The sequence below is a fragment of the Peromyscus maniculatus genome, chromosome 18, assembly GCF_049852395.1.
Source record: "Peromyscus maniculatus bairdii isolate BWxNUB_F1_BW_parent chromosome 18, HU_Pman_BW_mat_3.1, whole genome shotgun sequence".
Taxonomy (NCBI): Eukaryota; Metazoa; Chordata; class Mammalia; order Rodentia; family Cricetidae; genus Peromyscus; species Peromyscus maniculatus.
Window position 1 is genome coordinate 25,598,375 of NC_134869.1, and position 15,205 is coordinate 25,613,579.

General features: G+C 38.6%; 1 protein-coding gene across 3 annotated transcripts in view; it reads left to right on the top strand.

Moving 5' to 3' along the window:
* Cep290 (centrosomal protein 290) overlaps nt 1–15,205 on the top strand; it is an 81,785-nt gene that overhangs the window by 65,499 nt on the left and 1,081 nt on the right. For all 3 annotated transcript variants that reach the window (XM_042263300.2, XM_042263301.2, XM_042263302.2), the window contains 8 exons: nt 1,188–1,274; nt 3,542–3,706; nt 4,372–4,494; nt 5,578–5,750; nt 9,112–9,253; nt 10,488–10,561; nt 11,632–11,726; nt 15,004–15,083. In XM_042263300.2, the coding sequence (XP_042119234.2) occupies nt 1,188–1,274; nt 3,542–3,706; nt 4,372–4,494; nt 5,578–5,750; nt 9,112–9,253; nt 10,488–10,561; nt 11,632–11,726; nt 15,004–15,083 (939 nt within the window). The remainder of the gene's footprint in view (nt 1–1,187; nt 1,275–3,541; nt 3,707–4,371; nt 4,495–5,577; nt 5,751–9,111; nt 9,254–10,487; nt 10,562–11,631; nt 11,727–15,003; nt 15,084–15,205) is intronic.

Sequence of the window (15,205 nt, forward strand, 5' to 3'; positions counted from 1 at the left end):
CATTAAAAATCCAAGTATTAATAAAACTTGTCTTCCAATGAGGAGGATTGCCAAGCAACAAGCAACAAGTTAGTGTGAAATGGCTCAGCTGATGGGAAGTGCTAAGGGAAAACAGGAAGCACGGGTGGTAGAAAGGGATCAGAATAATGAGAGGGCTTGCATAGGAGGGCGGGAGAAGTGAGGAGTTGGGTCATACTGACGCTAAGAAGTCTACACAATAGAGGGTCGTACTGACAATAAGAATTCCAGACAATAGGAGTGTCAAGTTCATGTGTTCCAAGGTAAGAGGATAGTTCTTATATTTCATTAATAATTATAATAACTGAAATGTAATTGTTTCTTTAGAAATACTACTTCTAACTTACTTCTGATGTTGATAAATTGTTTTTATCTTTGATTTTCTATATCTCACCCTATAATGGTGAAAGCTTTTTTCTTGGCTAGCTAATTGTTTCAGTCTTTTCTAATCAAGAACATTCGCATTCTGTCACTTCCACTGGTGGTGATTACAGTTAAGCTTCATGCTTCTCATTCTGATGTATACACCGAGAAAACCAGTGCAATGACTTCAGTTCCTTTTCTGTGTAAGTGTCTATGAATGTGCATTGTGGGAAGGTAACTCAGTTATTAAATGGTTATGTGCATAATATTCTGCAATCTTCAAACATGTTGTCTTAATTGGGGTTTCTGTTGCTGTCTTAAACATCATGATCCAAGACAATCTGGGGAAGAAAGAGTTTATTTCATTTTAGACTTTCAATCACAGACTGTCAAGGGAATCAGGACAGGAACCTGGAGGCAAGAGTTGAGGCTGGGGATTGCGGGGTAGGGGCGGGGAGAAGCTGCTTACCTGCTTGCTCCTCAGGGTTTTTCATCCTGCTTTTTTGTAAAACTCAGCACCACCTGCCAAGGTTGACACCACCCACAGTGAGCTGGAATCTTCTACATCAGAATCAAGAAAACACACCACAGCCTCATAGTCTTTATAGGCCTTTTCTCAGGTTACTCTAGCGTGTGGCAAAGAGAAGCAGCTGCACCTGTCCCATATCAAAGTTTCTCTAGGAACACAACTGTTGAGTATGGTTCTACCGTTTAGATTTGTAATTCAGATGATGTTTCCTTCCTCTCTTTTTCAAGGGCTCTTATATCGTCATGACAGATTGCTGTTATTTTCTTTTATCTTTTAGAATCAAGTAAGAGATTTGAAGGAAATGTGTGAATTTTTTAAGAAAGGAAAAATGGAAGTTGAACGGAAACTTGGTCAGGTCCGAGGGGTGAGTGTACGTTCTTAGGAAGCTAGTGCCAAAGGCGTAAGCTCCTGTTCATTTTGTAGTGTTGAGTGGTATGAATTGAAGCAATCGGGATGCAAAAGTTCATTCATGTACCTATGGCATACATGATGCATTCCGTGAAACTCCTGAGAGCATTAATAGAAAGTACTCAGAACATGCATTGACAGTCAACATTTGTTTCAAAGTGAAGATATGTAATCATGTATGTGTAAGTATGAATATAATTTTGTCTTTTTTATTTTTATTTTTTTTTTAAAGATTTATTTATTTATTATGTATACAGTGTTCTGCCTGCATGTATGTTTTCACACCAGAAGAGGGCACCAGACCTCATTACAGATGGTTGTAAACCACCATATGGTTGCTGGGGATTAAACCCAGGTCCTCTGGAAGAGCAGCCAGTGCCCTTAACCTCTGAGCCATCTCTCCAGCCCCCTTGTCTTTTTTAAAAAGTACAAAAATTATAAACAAAGAATATTTGACATTTTGAAGGTGATATTAAAGTTTTATATAAATATTTGTTTTAGAATTTTTCATTGCATATTATGAATGCTAACTAAAATATTAATATTTTTATTCATTTTTAGAAAATTTGGTGCAATTTATTTTGATCATATCCACCTCCAACTTCTCCCCTTTACCTTCCTCCCACTCCACCCCCTTTTCCCTAACCCTCCAACCTTGTATAGTTTTTTATGTTAATAACCCATAGACTCCATTTATGCTGTCCGCATACTTCTGGGTATGCAGTCATTCAATAAGCACAGTTGTCCTACCGGGAGCGCTCCCTTTAATGAAACTCTAACTCTCCTTTTCTAGAACTCATCAGTTACTTATAACTCCTAGGTTTAGCGATTGAAGCTCATGAACCTCTTCTCTATCCATGTGAGAATGTTGCCGCCTTCATCGCTGGTTTTGTGTGACCAGCCACAGCTGTTAGGAGTTCATGACTGCAACAGTCCTGTTCTGCCCAGAGCCAAGCACGTTCCTTTACTCAGCTGTTGAAAATTAACTAAATTACTAGTGAATTATCTTTGTTGGTGTCTTCATTAGGCCATAGATTGACAGAAACTAAATTGCTAAGCCACAGCTATTAGAGAAAATTGCCTTTCTAATGATGACGTTTGAGGTATTTAAATGCATTGTTTCTCCTTTGTTACTGTGTTCTGTGTAAAGAAACTTTTATGTGCTAGATCCACGGTTCTCAACCTTTCTGATGCCACGAACCTTTAATACAGCTCCTCATGTTGTGGTGACCCCAGCCATAAAATTATTTTTGTTGCTACTTCATAACTATAATTTTGCGACTATTATGAATCGTAATGTAAATATTTGTATTTTCTGATGGTCATAGGTGACCCTGGTGAAAGGTCCACCCCCAAAGGTTTGTGACCCATAGCTTAAGAACCACTGTACTAGAAAGAACCCTGGCTAAGTAAACTGTTTTGATTTACTTACTTGGAACACACATCATAGATAATTTAAACTGTTACAAACTATATGATTTACAGAATTTAAGGAAAATTTAGATATATTTAAGCCCTGGTTTTTTTTTTTTTTGTAGTGTGGGATAATAATTCTATCTCACATATTTTAGAAATGTATTGAATTACCACAATTTTTGGAATCAGATATTAGCAATTATTAATGATAAGTACAGTAATGTTATTGGTTACTTTTACTCTTTGCTCTTTGGGGGCCTACCACCACTCAGCTCCCAAATCAACACAGAGACTTATTATTACTTATAAATGCCTGAACTTAGCTTGGCTTGTTTCTAGCCAACTTTTCTTAACTTAAATTATCCTGTCTACCTTTTGCCTCTGGGCTTTTACTGTTTCTGTATGTCTTTTCTTTCCTTCTTACTCTGTGGCTGGCTGTGTTGCTGGGTAGCTGGCCCTATCATTCTCCTCTCCTCCTTTTCTCACTCCTCTTCATGTTCTTCCATTTATTCTCTCTGCCTGCCAGCCCCGCCTATACTTTCTCCTGTCTTGCTATTGCTTATTCTGCTCTTTATTAGACCATCAGGTGTCTTAGACAGGCACAGTAACACAGCTTCATAGAGTTCAACAAATGCAACATAAAAAAAAAAATGTAACACATCTTTGCATCATTAAACAAATATTCTACAGCATAAAAGGATGTAAAACATCTTTAATATTCTACAACACAGTAAGAGGCCTCCTTGGCATTAGTACATCATTGTCTCTAAGATATGAAATTTTAAAAATTTGTATATTCTCTTATAGTCTGGTAGAAGTGGAAAGACAATCCCAGAGCTAGAAAAAACTATTGGGTTAATGAAGAAAGTAGTTGAAAAAGTCCAAAGAGAAAACCAACAATTGAAAAAAGCATCAGGCATAATGACTAGTGAAAAGATGGCTAACATTGAAGCAGAAAATGACAAATTAAAGGTAATGTTTATTTGATTGTGTATGAATGTTTTACGATTTTAGTTTACATTGCTTTTTAAGGGAAATGTTAAATAGACTCACATGTCCTAAATGGATGCGGTAGTATTTTCCAGTCAGAACAGATTTATTGGCAAGAACCCAAAGGTAGCTACAGTGGCTCTCTTTGGTCTTCTTTACTGTTTCTGGAACAATTGTTCTTTTCTGGTGATTTGTAAAGTGGGGATTCTGTGGGGCTTGTATTTCCTTTACATCTTAAAATCATCTTAATGTCCAGCCAAGGTTATATGGGAACTTGGTTATAGATAAGTCATTTGGGGGAAGTCTTTAACTGTAATCATATCAAGTAAGGTATCTAAAACAACCTACCTTGAGTTAAGTTTTATGAGTTTAAATAATAATCTTTATTTCTTATATTGAAAAGAATTAAAATCTAATTGTTTCATTTACCCTTTCCCTTTCCTCCTCCATCATCTCCCATGTCACCCTACCTTACTTCCTTTCAAATTCATGACCTCTTTTTCTTTCTTATTGTTACATATAATGTGCTTAAATACATGGATAAACTTGCAAAGTCCATTTAATGTTGCTTGTGTGTATGATTTCATATAAATAATCATTTTGTTGACGTTTTTGTTTTGATAATATGTTGCTTTATTAATCACCAGGCTGAATTAGAAAAACTGAAAGCTCACTTGGGACGTCAGTTGAGTGTGCAGTATGAATCCAAGAACAAAGGCACCGAGAGAATTGTTGCTGAAAATGAACGGCTTCGGAAAGATCTTAAGAAAGTAAGACGGTTAGGACAGGTTTTATTTTCATTAAGTCATTTATCATGGCAGAACTAAAATTGGTAGATCCTTGACGCCAGTGTCTGTTCACAGTAGATCTTAAGAGTTCTACTTTCTTCAAGAGGTACACTTACATGAATTTTAGAGGTAAGGTGGTATCAGGAAGAAATTGTTCACTCTGGTTTCTGCTGCTAGTTCTGTTACTTATTGGGAATTGTTCCAAGCTGGATAATGTGTCTCTGTTCCTCAAATTCCTCATATATGAAATTTGGAGTACTAAATATACCTGTCTCTTCACTGAGCATGGCATTGAATGCCTATAATCCCAGTACTCAGGCAGTGCAAGAAAGGGAGACCAGCCTGGGCTGTATAAGGAACCCAGCTCAAAAAAGAAACATACATACACATAGTACATATCTCACAGGCTGTGGAGAAGTTTAAATGAGTTAATATTTATGCATATGACTTAGAGCAGTGCCCAATTTATAGAGCAAAGAACATAACCATTTGTTATTAAGATTCCTTTATTTAAATGGTAAAATATATCCCTTACTCATGACAAATAGGTATTAGTTTTAACATACATTATCTAGTAAATGAATTGAGATTATGATCCTAAAACATTTTAAAACAGTAACTGATTGTATTGTGAAGCCAGAGCTTTGCTGTCTTGAATCTTAATGTTCATTACTGGAAATAATCTGTCACCTACATACTGCTTGTGTTAATAGCCAGGACTACTCTACGTATTCCAAAGTCAAAACAAGGCATCTTTTAAGGTTAACTATCTCATTGTTCTGAACATTTTCCTGATGAGCAAATGACAAATTTAAAGTATCCACTAGATACCTTAGATAATAAATACTTATAAATACATATCCCTGCCTTCATTTACTTGATCTTTTGTACTAATTGCTGTGAATAGATTGCTGTTTTAGAGAAAAACAAACATTTTTGTGGTTTTAAGACAGTATAGCTCTGGCTTGTTTTCTATTTCCCAGCATAGAGTGATAATTTTAAATACCCAGTATCTATGAGAACAACGTTGTTTTTCATAGTGTACTAATATGCCTTTACTGGTAGGAAATGGAAGTTTCCGAGAAACTGCGCATAGCTAAGAACAACTTAGAGCTGCTCAATGACAAGATGGAAGCACAGCTAGAGGAGACTGCCAAGAGATTACAGTTCGCAGAAAGTCGAGCGCCGCAGCTGGAAGGTGCAGACAGCAAGAGCTGGAAGTCAATTGTGGTTACAAGGTAGGACCGGAGAGTTTCATCATTGACTCAAAAGATGACCATGTGCTGAATGACCTCGTTGTTTCCTGATGAGCAGTTTGGTTTTTTATCGATTCTCTTCATTCTGTCTTAGAATTACCAAAGCTGTTTCTTCCGTAAGGGGTTAGCTAATTTTATTGGCAGGCCATAGAACAGAGCAGAGCTGAAACTGGGCTAAGGTCCTGGAGCTAGGTATGCATCCCAAAGCTGCTGTCAGCTGAGGGCTGGGGCTGATGAGGCTGCCCAGCTTCTCCTGGATGCTCTATTTCTCAGCTGCAACTTGGGCTTCTTTTGTTCATTGATTTCTGCTGCAAATATGGCCTAAACAATTGGGCTGTTTTATCCCAGTCTGTGCTCTACTGGACCTGGGGTGAGCTGCATTGTTTTTAGTTGTATACTGGCCAACTTTCTTTACAGGGAGCCCAATAGATGAATATAGCAGCAATGTTAGTGTCTTACTGACCTCCACTTTCTCGTGCATTTTCTACCTTCCTTTGAACACTTTCTATAAGGATATTGGATATCCAAGGATAACTGTTGTGGCTGTGAAAGCCAACTTTATTTTACCATATTTTTCCAGTTCGTTGCATTTATACATTCCACTGTGATGTCCTTGGAGGCCACATATGCCCTATCTATTTGGAATGACTTGACAGGAAACATGGCACCCATTGTCACTCCAACTAAAAAGTGAACTGTAGCACTGCGAGACTGCTTGTTCCATAGTGGGCCTTCTGTGGTCAGTCGGCCACCTTTATGGAGAAAAGAAACCGCTAAGGAGCCATATTGGAGAGCGCTGATAGATGACTATAATCCTGGAGAAGAATCCTTTCTCCTACCCTAGACTACCTAGAGTAGTCAGAGTCCAAACTTTCCCTAGAGCTCACTGTCCTGTCTACAGGCTGGGAAATGAGACTTCTGTCAGAACGCTAACGTCGGGATGAAAATAACAAGTGTGATAGTGTGACAGGGAGAAACAGCTCCTCGTCTTGGACCCCTGTGGCTTTGAGCCAGCAGCTGTCAGGTGACTTTCAAGGGTCACTGTTTTCTTCTGTTGTCACATGTGTCGTCCGACTTTGAGACTCACTTATTCCATGAATATCCACTCAACATCTGGTACTGCCACACGGGGTACTTCAGGTTATTTCTAAAAAACCCAGCTTACTTAGTCTCCTTGAAGAGCCTAAGACCTGCTCAGAAAGACCTGCTTTTCACTGGACCATACATAAATTATATTCCTCTGTGGGTCAAGATAGTTTTAACTGTGGAGATGACAGACCCTGCCATTATTTTTCTATGGCTCTATATGAGTAACAAAAATGTGTACTTACTGGCACGGAAAACTATTCAGTTTTAAGATGATTGTTGTTGCTGGTCGTTTTTACTCCTTTGTGGGCGCCGCCACCCAGCTCCCAAATAAATCACACACATGGAGTTTTATTCTTAATTATGAATGCCTGGTCTTAGTTTGGCTTGTTTCTAACCATCTTTTCTTAACTTTAAATTATCCTGTCTACCTTTTGCCTCTGGGCTTTTTCCTTTTCTTACTTCTGTAATCTTACTTTTACTCTTACTCCCTGGCTGACTGGGTGGCTGGGTGGCTGGGTGGCTGGCCCCTAGCGTCCTCCTCCCTTTGATCTTACTTTTTCTTCTTTCTTCTTCCCAGATTTCTTCCTCTATATATTCTCTCTGCCTACCAGCCCCACCTATCCTTTTTCCCGCCTTGCTATTGGCCCTTCAGTTCTCTATTAGACCATCAGGTGTTTTAGACAGGCACAGAGTTAAACAAATGCAACATAAACAAAAGTAACACACCTTACGTAATATTCCCCAACAAGTTGTGGGTTGATGGCACTATTTAACCTTAATTGAAGATGACTTTACATGTTAAAGCATTTGTGAGTTCTTATTCTGAGAACTGCACATAGGCAACATGTTCAGTAAACATAAGTCCAACTTGTTTTTAAAACACTCTTGCTGTTTATCCAAGGCTGATCTCAAACTCTACCTTGGCCTTCCAAGTGCTGAGTGTTCCACCTATACTGATTGCTAGGAGGGACCAGGGTAATACATGGCCTGTTTAGATGGGGTAATCTGATCAAGAAGGTCTTTATTCTTGGCTTTCATAGTCACTCACTGTTCTGTTACTGTGAAGAGAAACCATGACCAAGACAACTCTTATAAAGTATTTTATTGGGGGCTTGCTTACAGTTTCAGTGGTTTAGTCTGTTATCATCATGGCAGAAGCATGATGGCACACAGGCAGGCCTGTGTGGTGCTAGAACAGTAGCTGAGAACTATGTCCTGATCTGTAGGCAGAAGACAGAGCAAGGACTGGGCCTGGCAAGGGCTTTTGATACCTCAGAGTCCACCCCCAGTGACACACTCCCTCTAACAAGGCCATGCCTCCTGATCCTTCTAATCCCTTCAAAGAGTCGTCCTCTCTGGTGACTAAACTGTCAAATATATGAGCCTGTTTGGGGTTGAGGGGTTATTCACATTCAAACTACCACAGTGGCTTTTGAACAGAGACATGGATGAAGTGGGGGAATAAGCTTCTGATATTTAACATTAACCTTTGTTATATCTTTGTAGTTAGTCCTTGTCCAGTAAGCACGCCCTTCTAATCTGTTTGTAAGGTCTGTCCAAAATTATTTGAAAGGATTTAGGCAATCCTAACTGCCCTTCCTTATGCTGTCCTTGTCAGATACTTTTTTCTAAATCAATCCCATCATTTTTTAATTTATTTAGGAGACATTACATATTATTTTCCTCTGGAAAAGTTTGAATACAGTAAGCATTATCTTCCTCTAAGTACATTCCTGTAAAACTATTTGGCTCAAATTAAAGAAGATTCCTCTAGGCCATGTATCATTTCCTTCCTGGTTATGAACTGGTACTGCTTCATCCTTCCCACAGCATGCACTGTTGCTCTCACTCATGCTTTTGAACAGCTCTTCTTTCTCTAGTGTCCTTTGGCTTTTTTTTTAACCTGACTACCTCATGGGGCAGGGACGAGTGCTGGGGAGCATTTTGTAGTCTGATGAATTAGGTATTTTCTTATGCCTGAAGTAAGATACCAACCTAAAAGCTTTTCAGTTGCCAAATCAGTCGCCACGTCTGCTCTTCGGCTCTGTAGGATCATGTTGATTTTCTATTTTAATTAGCACATATGTTAATCACAGTGCTTATTTCTTAACACCACCTTTTATTGCTGAATATGTAGTCCAAGGTTTGACTAGAAGAAATACTATAATGTGGTCTCGCATATTTTACTGTGATTTAAATTAGGGAGAGAAATTACATATGATATGCCCATGATAATTTTTCTTTTTCTTTTTAGAATGTATGAGACCAAGATGAAAGAATTCGAAAGTGATATTGCCAAAAAGAATCAAAGCATTATTGACCTTAAACAGCTTGTACGAGAAGCTACAGAGAGAGAACAGAAAGCTAAGAAATACACAGAAGATCTTGAACAACAGGCATGTATAATGGTCTCTAAATGATAAAACACTGTAGTGTGTCTCAAGACAATCCCTGAATTGCCTGAAGGTGAAAACAGTGAACTCCTGAATGAAGTCTAGGAGACCCATCCAGCGAATGGTGCTTATGCTCATCCACTTACGTAAGCCACAGACTACATCACGGGCTTCATTCTCTTGCTCTCCACACCGTTTCCATCATTAATCATGCCGGGTATATTTTCAGACTCCATCCCAGCTCTGACTAGTGCTCACTGTGGAAGCACTACACATATACTGTAATTATCTTACATCTGAACGACTGCAGCAATTTCCTAACTGGTCCCTGGGCTTCCACTTGTATCATTTCACCTTATCTCTACTACTGGTCCATTCCCCACGCAGTTGGCAAATAATTCTATAGCACATAGAGCAAGTTATAGTAATCTATTTTGACTCTTGTCATAGTTCCCCGTCACCCTGGCATGAAACTTTGAAGGAGTTCTTTTCACAGCCTGTATCTATGTACAAACTCTAACACTTTGTACCTTCTGCCAGTTTTCCCAACATTAACCCTTTCAACCCTTTGGACAACTGAAACTCTTTTAGGCTTCAGATCTTTATGCCTCTTGCTGTCTAAAACACTAGTTGCTATACTCAAATTCTTATCACTGACTCCTGAACTTCTGTGCCTAAATGGAAACCTTCAGAGACTAGACCAGCACAGTCTATCACCCTGTCCAACCTAGGTTCTTTTCCTGGACAGCCCTTTCTCCCCATCCTGCCCTGTTATCTTTCATCTCCTCGTATGACAGTATCACTACCTTTCCTCCCTTGGTAAAAATAACTCGTCTCTGTAAGAGATTCCAGTTATCGCATATCCTGTGTGTCCTCACTACCTTGGGCATGTAGCAGTGAGTTGCTCAAGTGTTGGCGGCCTGCTTGAATGCATAGACAAACACAAACTGTGCTTTCAAGTTCCCAAAACCCAAATCTTAAACTTTATTAAAAGTTAGGCTTTTTAAAACTTATTTCTAGCCGGGCGGTGGTGGCGCACGCCTTTAATCCCAGCACTCGGGAGGCAGAGGCAGGCGGATCTCTGTGAGTTCGAGGCCAGCCTGGGCTACCAAGTGAGTTCCAGGAAAGGCGCAAAGCTACACAGAGAAACCCTGTCTCGAAAAAACCAAAAAAAAAAAAAAAACTTATTTCTATGCTGAACTTTTATCTTCTAACTAACTTTTCATTGTGCTCAAAGATTGAGATCCTCAAAAATGTTCCTGAAGGTGTGGAGACAGATGAAGGGCTTATACGGGAACTCCAGCTCCTTAGGTACATATGTTATTATGTTTATTTGACTACCTAAATATTAACATCTTTGTATGTGAGTGTTTGTGCGTGTGTACACATGTACATGCTGGGGGAGGGTGCGGTATGTGCATGCCACCTGTGAAGGAAGGCCAGAGGACAACTTGCAAGAGTTGGTTCTTTCATTCCAAGTATTGAAATCAGGTCATCAGCTTCCCACCATGCACCCTTATCCACTGAGCCACCTTAGCATTTATTTATTTTTAGAAAATTACTTTACACAACCCAATTTGCTACACCTGAAGACTAGAGTTTTCAAAGTTGATTATTATTTTACCCTTCTTATATAATCATTCTGTCTGGACACAGAAAGGAGGAGGGACCCAATATTAGTATTTCCAAATTATAACTTAAATTTCTCTAGCAGCATAAAATTAAACTTTAGCATTGCAGAAACAAATCCTAATGAAAGAGAAATAAGTAATTCCATGCTCCTAGGAGTTTCTGCAGCCTCCTCTCATTGTAAAAAAAGTACTCTTGAAAATAACCTCAGGAATGAGATTAGTGAAAACTTAAAGATTTTGTGTTGTTTGGGAATGAAGCAAGGAAGCCTAGAGAGTAAACGCTTACCTCGATGATCCTGCTGCCGTCTCCTAAGCATATCCTACAGCATACGTCACCAGAATCAGCTTGATGAAACGTTGTTTTGAGGACTGTATACCACACACTTTATAGGAAATGCCTGCGTACTTTACAGAGTGGTGGAGGACGTTTCCAATAGCTCAGGCTTATTACTAACTAGCTCTTACATTTTAAGTTAACCCATATTCCTTATTTATGCTTTTCCACATGGTGGTACCTTTATTAGCATGGCATGTTCATCTCCTGCTTCCTCTGTATCTGGCTGGCAACTCCTGACTCCACCCTTCTCCTTCCCATCATCTTTAGTTTGGTTGCCTTGCCTGTACTTTCTGCCTGGCTACTGGCAATCAGCATTTTATTAAACCATTTCGAGTGACAAATCTTTACAGTGTACAAGAGGATTATCCCATGGCAATTGTTTATTTTTCTAACATGCTATCATTGTATTCTAGACTAGCCAACAGTCAGCTGGATAAAGAAAAGGCAGAATTAATCCATCAGATAGAAGTTTACAAGGACCAAACTGGAGCTGAAAGCAGCACACCTGGTAATGTATTTCATAAAACTTGTTGGCTATCTCAAGTTTTTTATTTCGGGCTTGTCTTTTGTGTGTTTCTATAGTATCAACCAGTTTCTACAGTATTGGACCAGTATAGTATACTGGTCAGAGTATGTAGAGCTGCTCTCTCTCAGGCTATGTTAATATTCCCATTTAACACTTTGAATTGCTATACTAAGTGGCCCAACTTTTTCTCCTTGTGATCCATCTAGGTGTTACAGACTTAATCATAGTATATTACCAAGCAATGGATGCTGTCATTTGCTTTCAGTTTCTAAGTATAGGTCCTTCAATCCCTGTGAACATTTTCTTCTGAATATTACTAATTGTTGTCTTATTGAAAACTACAGTACTATTTTTTTCTGTTGCAATTAAAAATGTTCCTCTTATTCCTTTCAATCCCTATTCTGAAATTAGCAGTCATTCCCCTATATATAACAGTTACATACAAAACATCTGTGTGTGTATATGAACACATACAGAATACAGTTGATCATTATTTGCAGATCCATATTTGCAAATGTAACTTTATCACATTTAAATTCCCCAAATCAACTCACAATGTTTTTGCAATCAGACACAGTGACAAAATTAAGTAGCGCCCCCCATATCCCCACCCTAGGGCCAACAAGGTGGTGCTTGGCGCATTTTTGTTTCAATTTTCTTTCAGAGATGACCTAGGATGGAGTACTGGGTACCACTGTAGCCTGTTGGGATTTGAATCTTAGCTCAGAAAGGTGGCTTAACACTTCCAAACATATTCGTTTGAAACTAAATATAATCGATGACAATTTGAGTGTGTATGTTTATGCATATGCTTGCATGCATTTGCATTTCTCCTAGGAACCATGGTTTGATATTTGCAAATCGTACCAAACAGGATAAAACTTTAACAATAAAAGAGAATAGACCTTTTGTGTGTATTTAGTTATATGTAATTTTTTCTAGATTCATGCTATATTTTAACTTCTCTTGCTGCTTTTATCTTACTGCAGAGATCTCTTAAGACCTGTATACCATTCATGTTTTTACTAATTCTGTAGTATGCTATTGAATGGATAGTGAGTAGTTTACCCCAGGATGGATTTTTAGTGTAGTTCCAAAGCTTCTGGCATGATAATTACACTGTATCACCTAACCTAATCATGCCATTATCTGAGAGTTTTGATAGAAGTTTCATGTTCTACCCTACAGGATTATACCAATTTATAGCTGAATAATTTTAAACTATTTCATAGAGTTGCTGTAGAGTTGATGCTACTTTGTATTAACGCGTGGTCTGATTTGTGCCAGGTACTATGCTAAGGGCTTTACAAAATGTTTATTCTTATAATGCCATAGGATTGGTATTTTTGTCTTCATTTTCCATTTTAGAAATGATTAGTAACCTGTTCTCAAGATCACAACAACTAGGAAGTGGCATAGGAAGGTTAAACATTAATTCTATGAAAGTTCAGAACGCCTTACCATGCCGGGGTCTTAACCACTGTGCTACTGTGCTTTTTGATAACTAAAATCAGCATTCATCCATCTGGAATAGAGGTGTGACTGCTAGTAGATAGTCTTGTGTACTTTAACAAGCATAGTACCAAAGACCTATTCATTCTCTAATTTATCTAAGCCCAGCCCTTGTATTGTTTACATCTTAAGAGAAGGGAGGAAAGATACCAGTCACATTTCAGAGCGTACCCTGCTTCAAAATCAACCTATTTGGACGTTCCTAAATCAACATTTAAAGATGAGGATGTTTAAAAACCTTAGGAAGATGTTATACATGTTTTCTTGCTTCGGTGTTTAACCACCAATCTGTGTAATATATAGGAGCTCAGTGACTATGAACAAATTAACAGATATGTGCATACTCACGTTTATTAGGGCACTACTCACAGTAGCCAGGATATAGGATCAGCCTATGTGTCCATCAACTGATATACTGATAAAATGTGCGAGATCTATATCTATATCTATGTTTTATAAGCCATAAAAATATTTGTAGGAAAACAGAACTATAGATCATCTTGCTCAGTAAAATAGGCCAGTCTTAGAAGACTAAAATTACAACTTTTCTTCTTATGTAGGAAAATGCTTTTTTTTTTTTAATGATTTGAAACCTTGCTTATATTTGTTCTCTGTTTCTGAGTTATAGGGGACCACCCCAGAGCACTATAATACACTTCTTGTCCTTATCATGAAAACTTGTTTTCATTATTTCCTCAAACTTTAACATTAAAACAAAACGCTTTACCTTTCAATGTTTGCAGTGTGGCATGACACTTTGTATCCTAACCTTTGTGCTGTGTATCAACAGCTCATTTCCTACCCAACCAGCAGGACTGCACTCCTTCATCTGTGTGTGCCACACACCTTGTCTTAGACGTTCTGCACATAGTGCAAACAAACCTAAATGCAAATAGCCAAAGCTATTTGGGGTAGAAGGCATAAATGGCCAGCTTACCTTTAGTCCTTTGCCTGATATTTTGTACCTAACAAATTTTACTGGTTGCAGGATTTTTCTCTCAAAAGTAGAAATTTCTCTCATATAAAGGCATATTTATATAACCCATATTTCTAATACCTAGCAGCTACCCCTCTGTGGTGGTATTGTGTTCCCCCAAATATTGTGCACCCTAATAAACATATCTGGGGTCAGAGAACAGAACAGCCACTAGATACAAAGGCTAGAATATGGTGGCACTCACACCTTTAATCCTAGCATTCCAGAGGCAGAAATCACTCTAGATCTCTGAGTTCAAGGCCACAGTTGGAAACAGCCAGGCATGGTGACACACGCCTTTAATCCCAGGGAGTGATGGCAGAAAGATATATAAGGCGTGAAGACCAGAAACTAGAAGCTTTTAGCTGGTTAAGCTTTTAGGCTTTTGAGCAACAGTTCAGCTGGATCTATTTAGATGAGAAATCAGAGGCATCCAGTCTGAGGAAACGGGATCAGCTGAGAAACTGGCGAGGTGAGGTGGCTGTGGCTTGTTCTGCTTCTCTGATCTTCCAGCATTCACCACAGTAACTGGCCTCAGGTTTGATTTTATTAATAAGACCATTTAAGATTCCTGCTACACCCCTCTGTCTGCTTGCTGTAGAATGACTTTTCCTACTAGTGGTACACTACCTGAGCAGTGTTCCCGCCATGCAGTGCCAGATGATTTCAGACTGTAGGCTTCATACATTTCCTGTTTATTCTGAAACAAATCCTCTAAGTCATTCACAGTAAATAAAAAGATGAGTCTAATTTTCACAACTATTTTGGCAGATACTGGTCAACAAAAGGAAAAGATAAATGACTTGGAGACCCAGCTCACAAAGTCAGACCTAGAAAAGCAGCACTTGAAGGTAATTCTTACTTATATCTAACTTGAGTATTGCCAGTATTTTGTAAAAACAGCTTTGGGAAACAATTTTTATGATCACCATGTTTAAGTATGTGCCTAAAAATTCATGGATTCATTTCACAC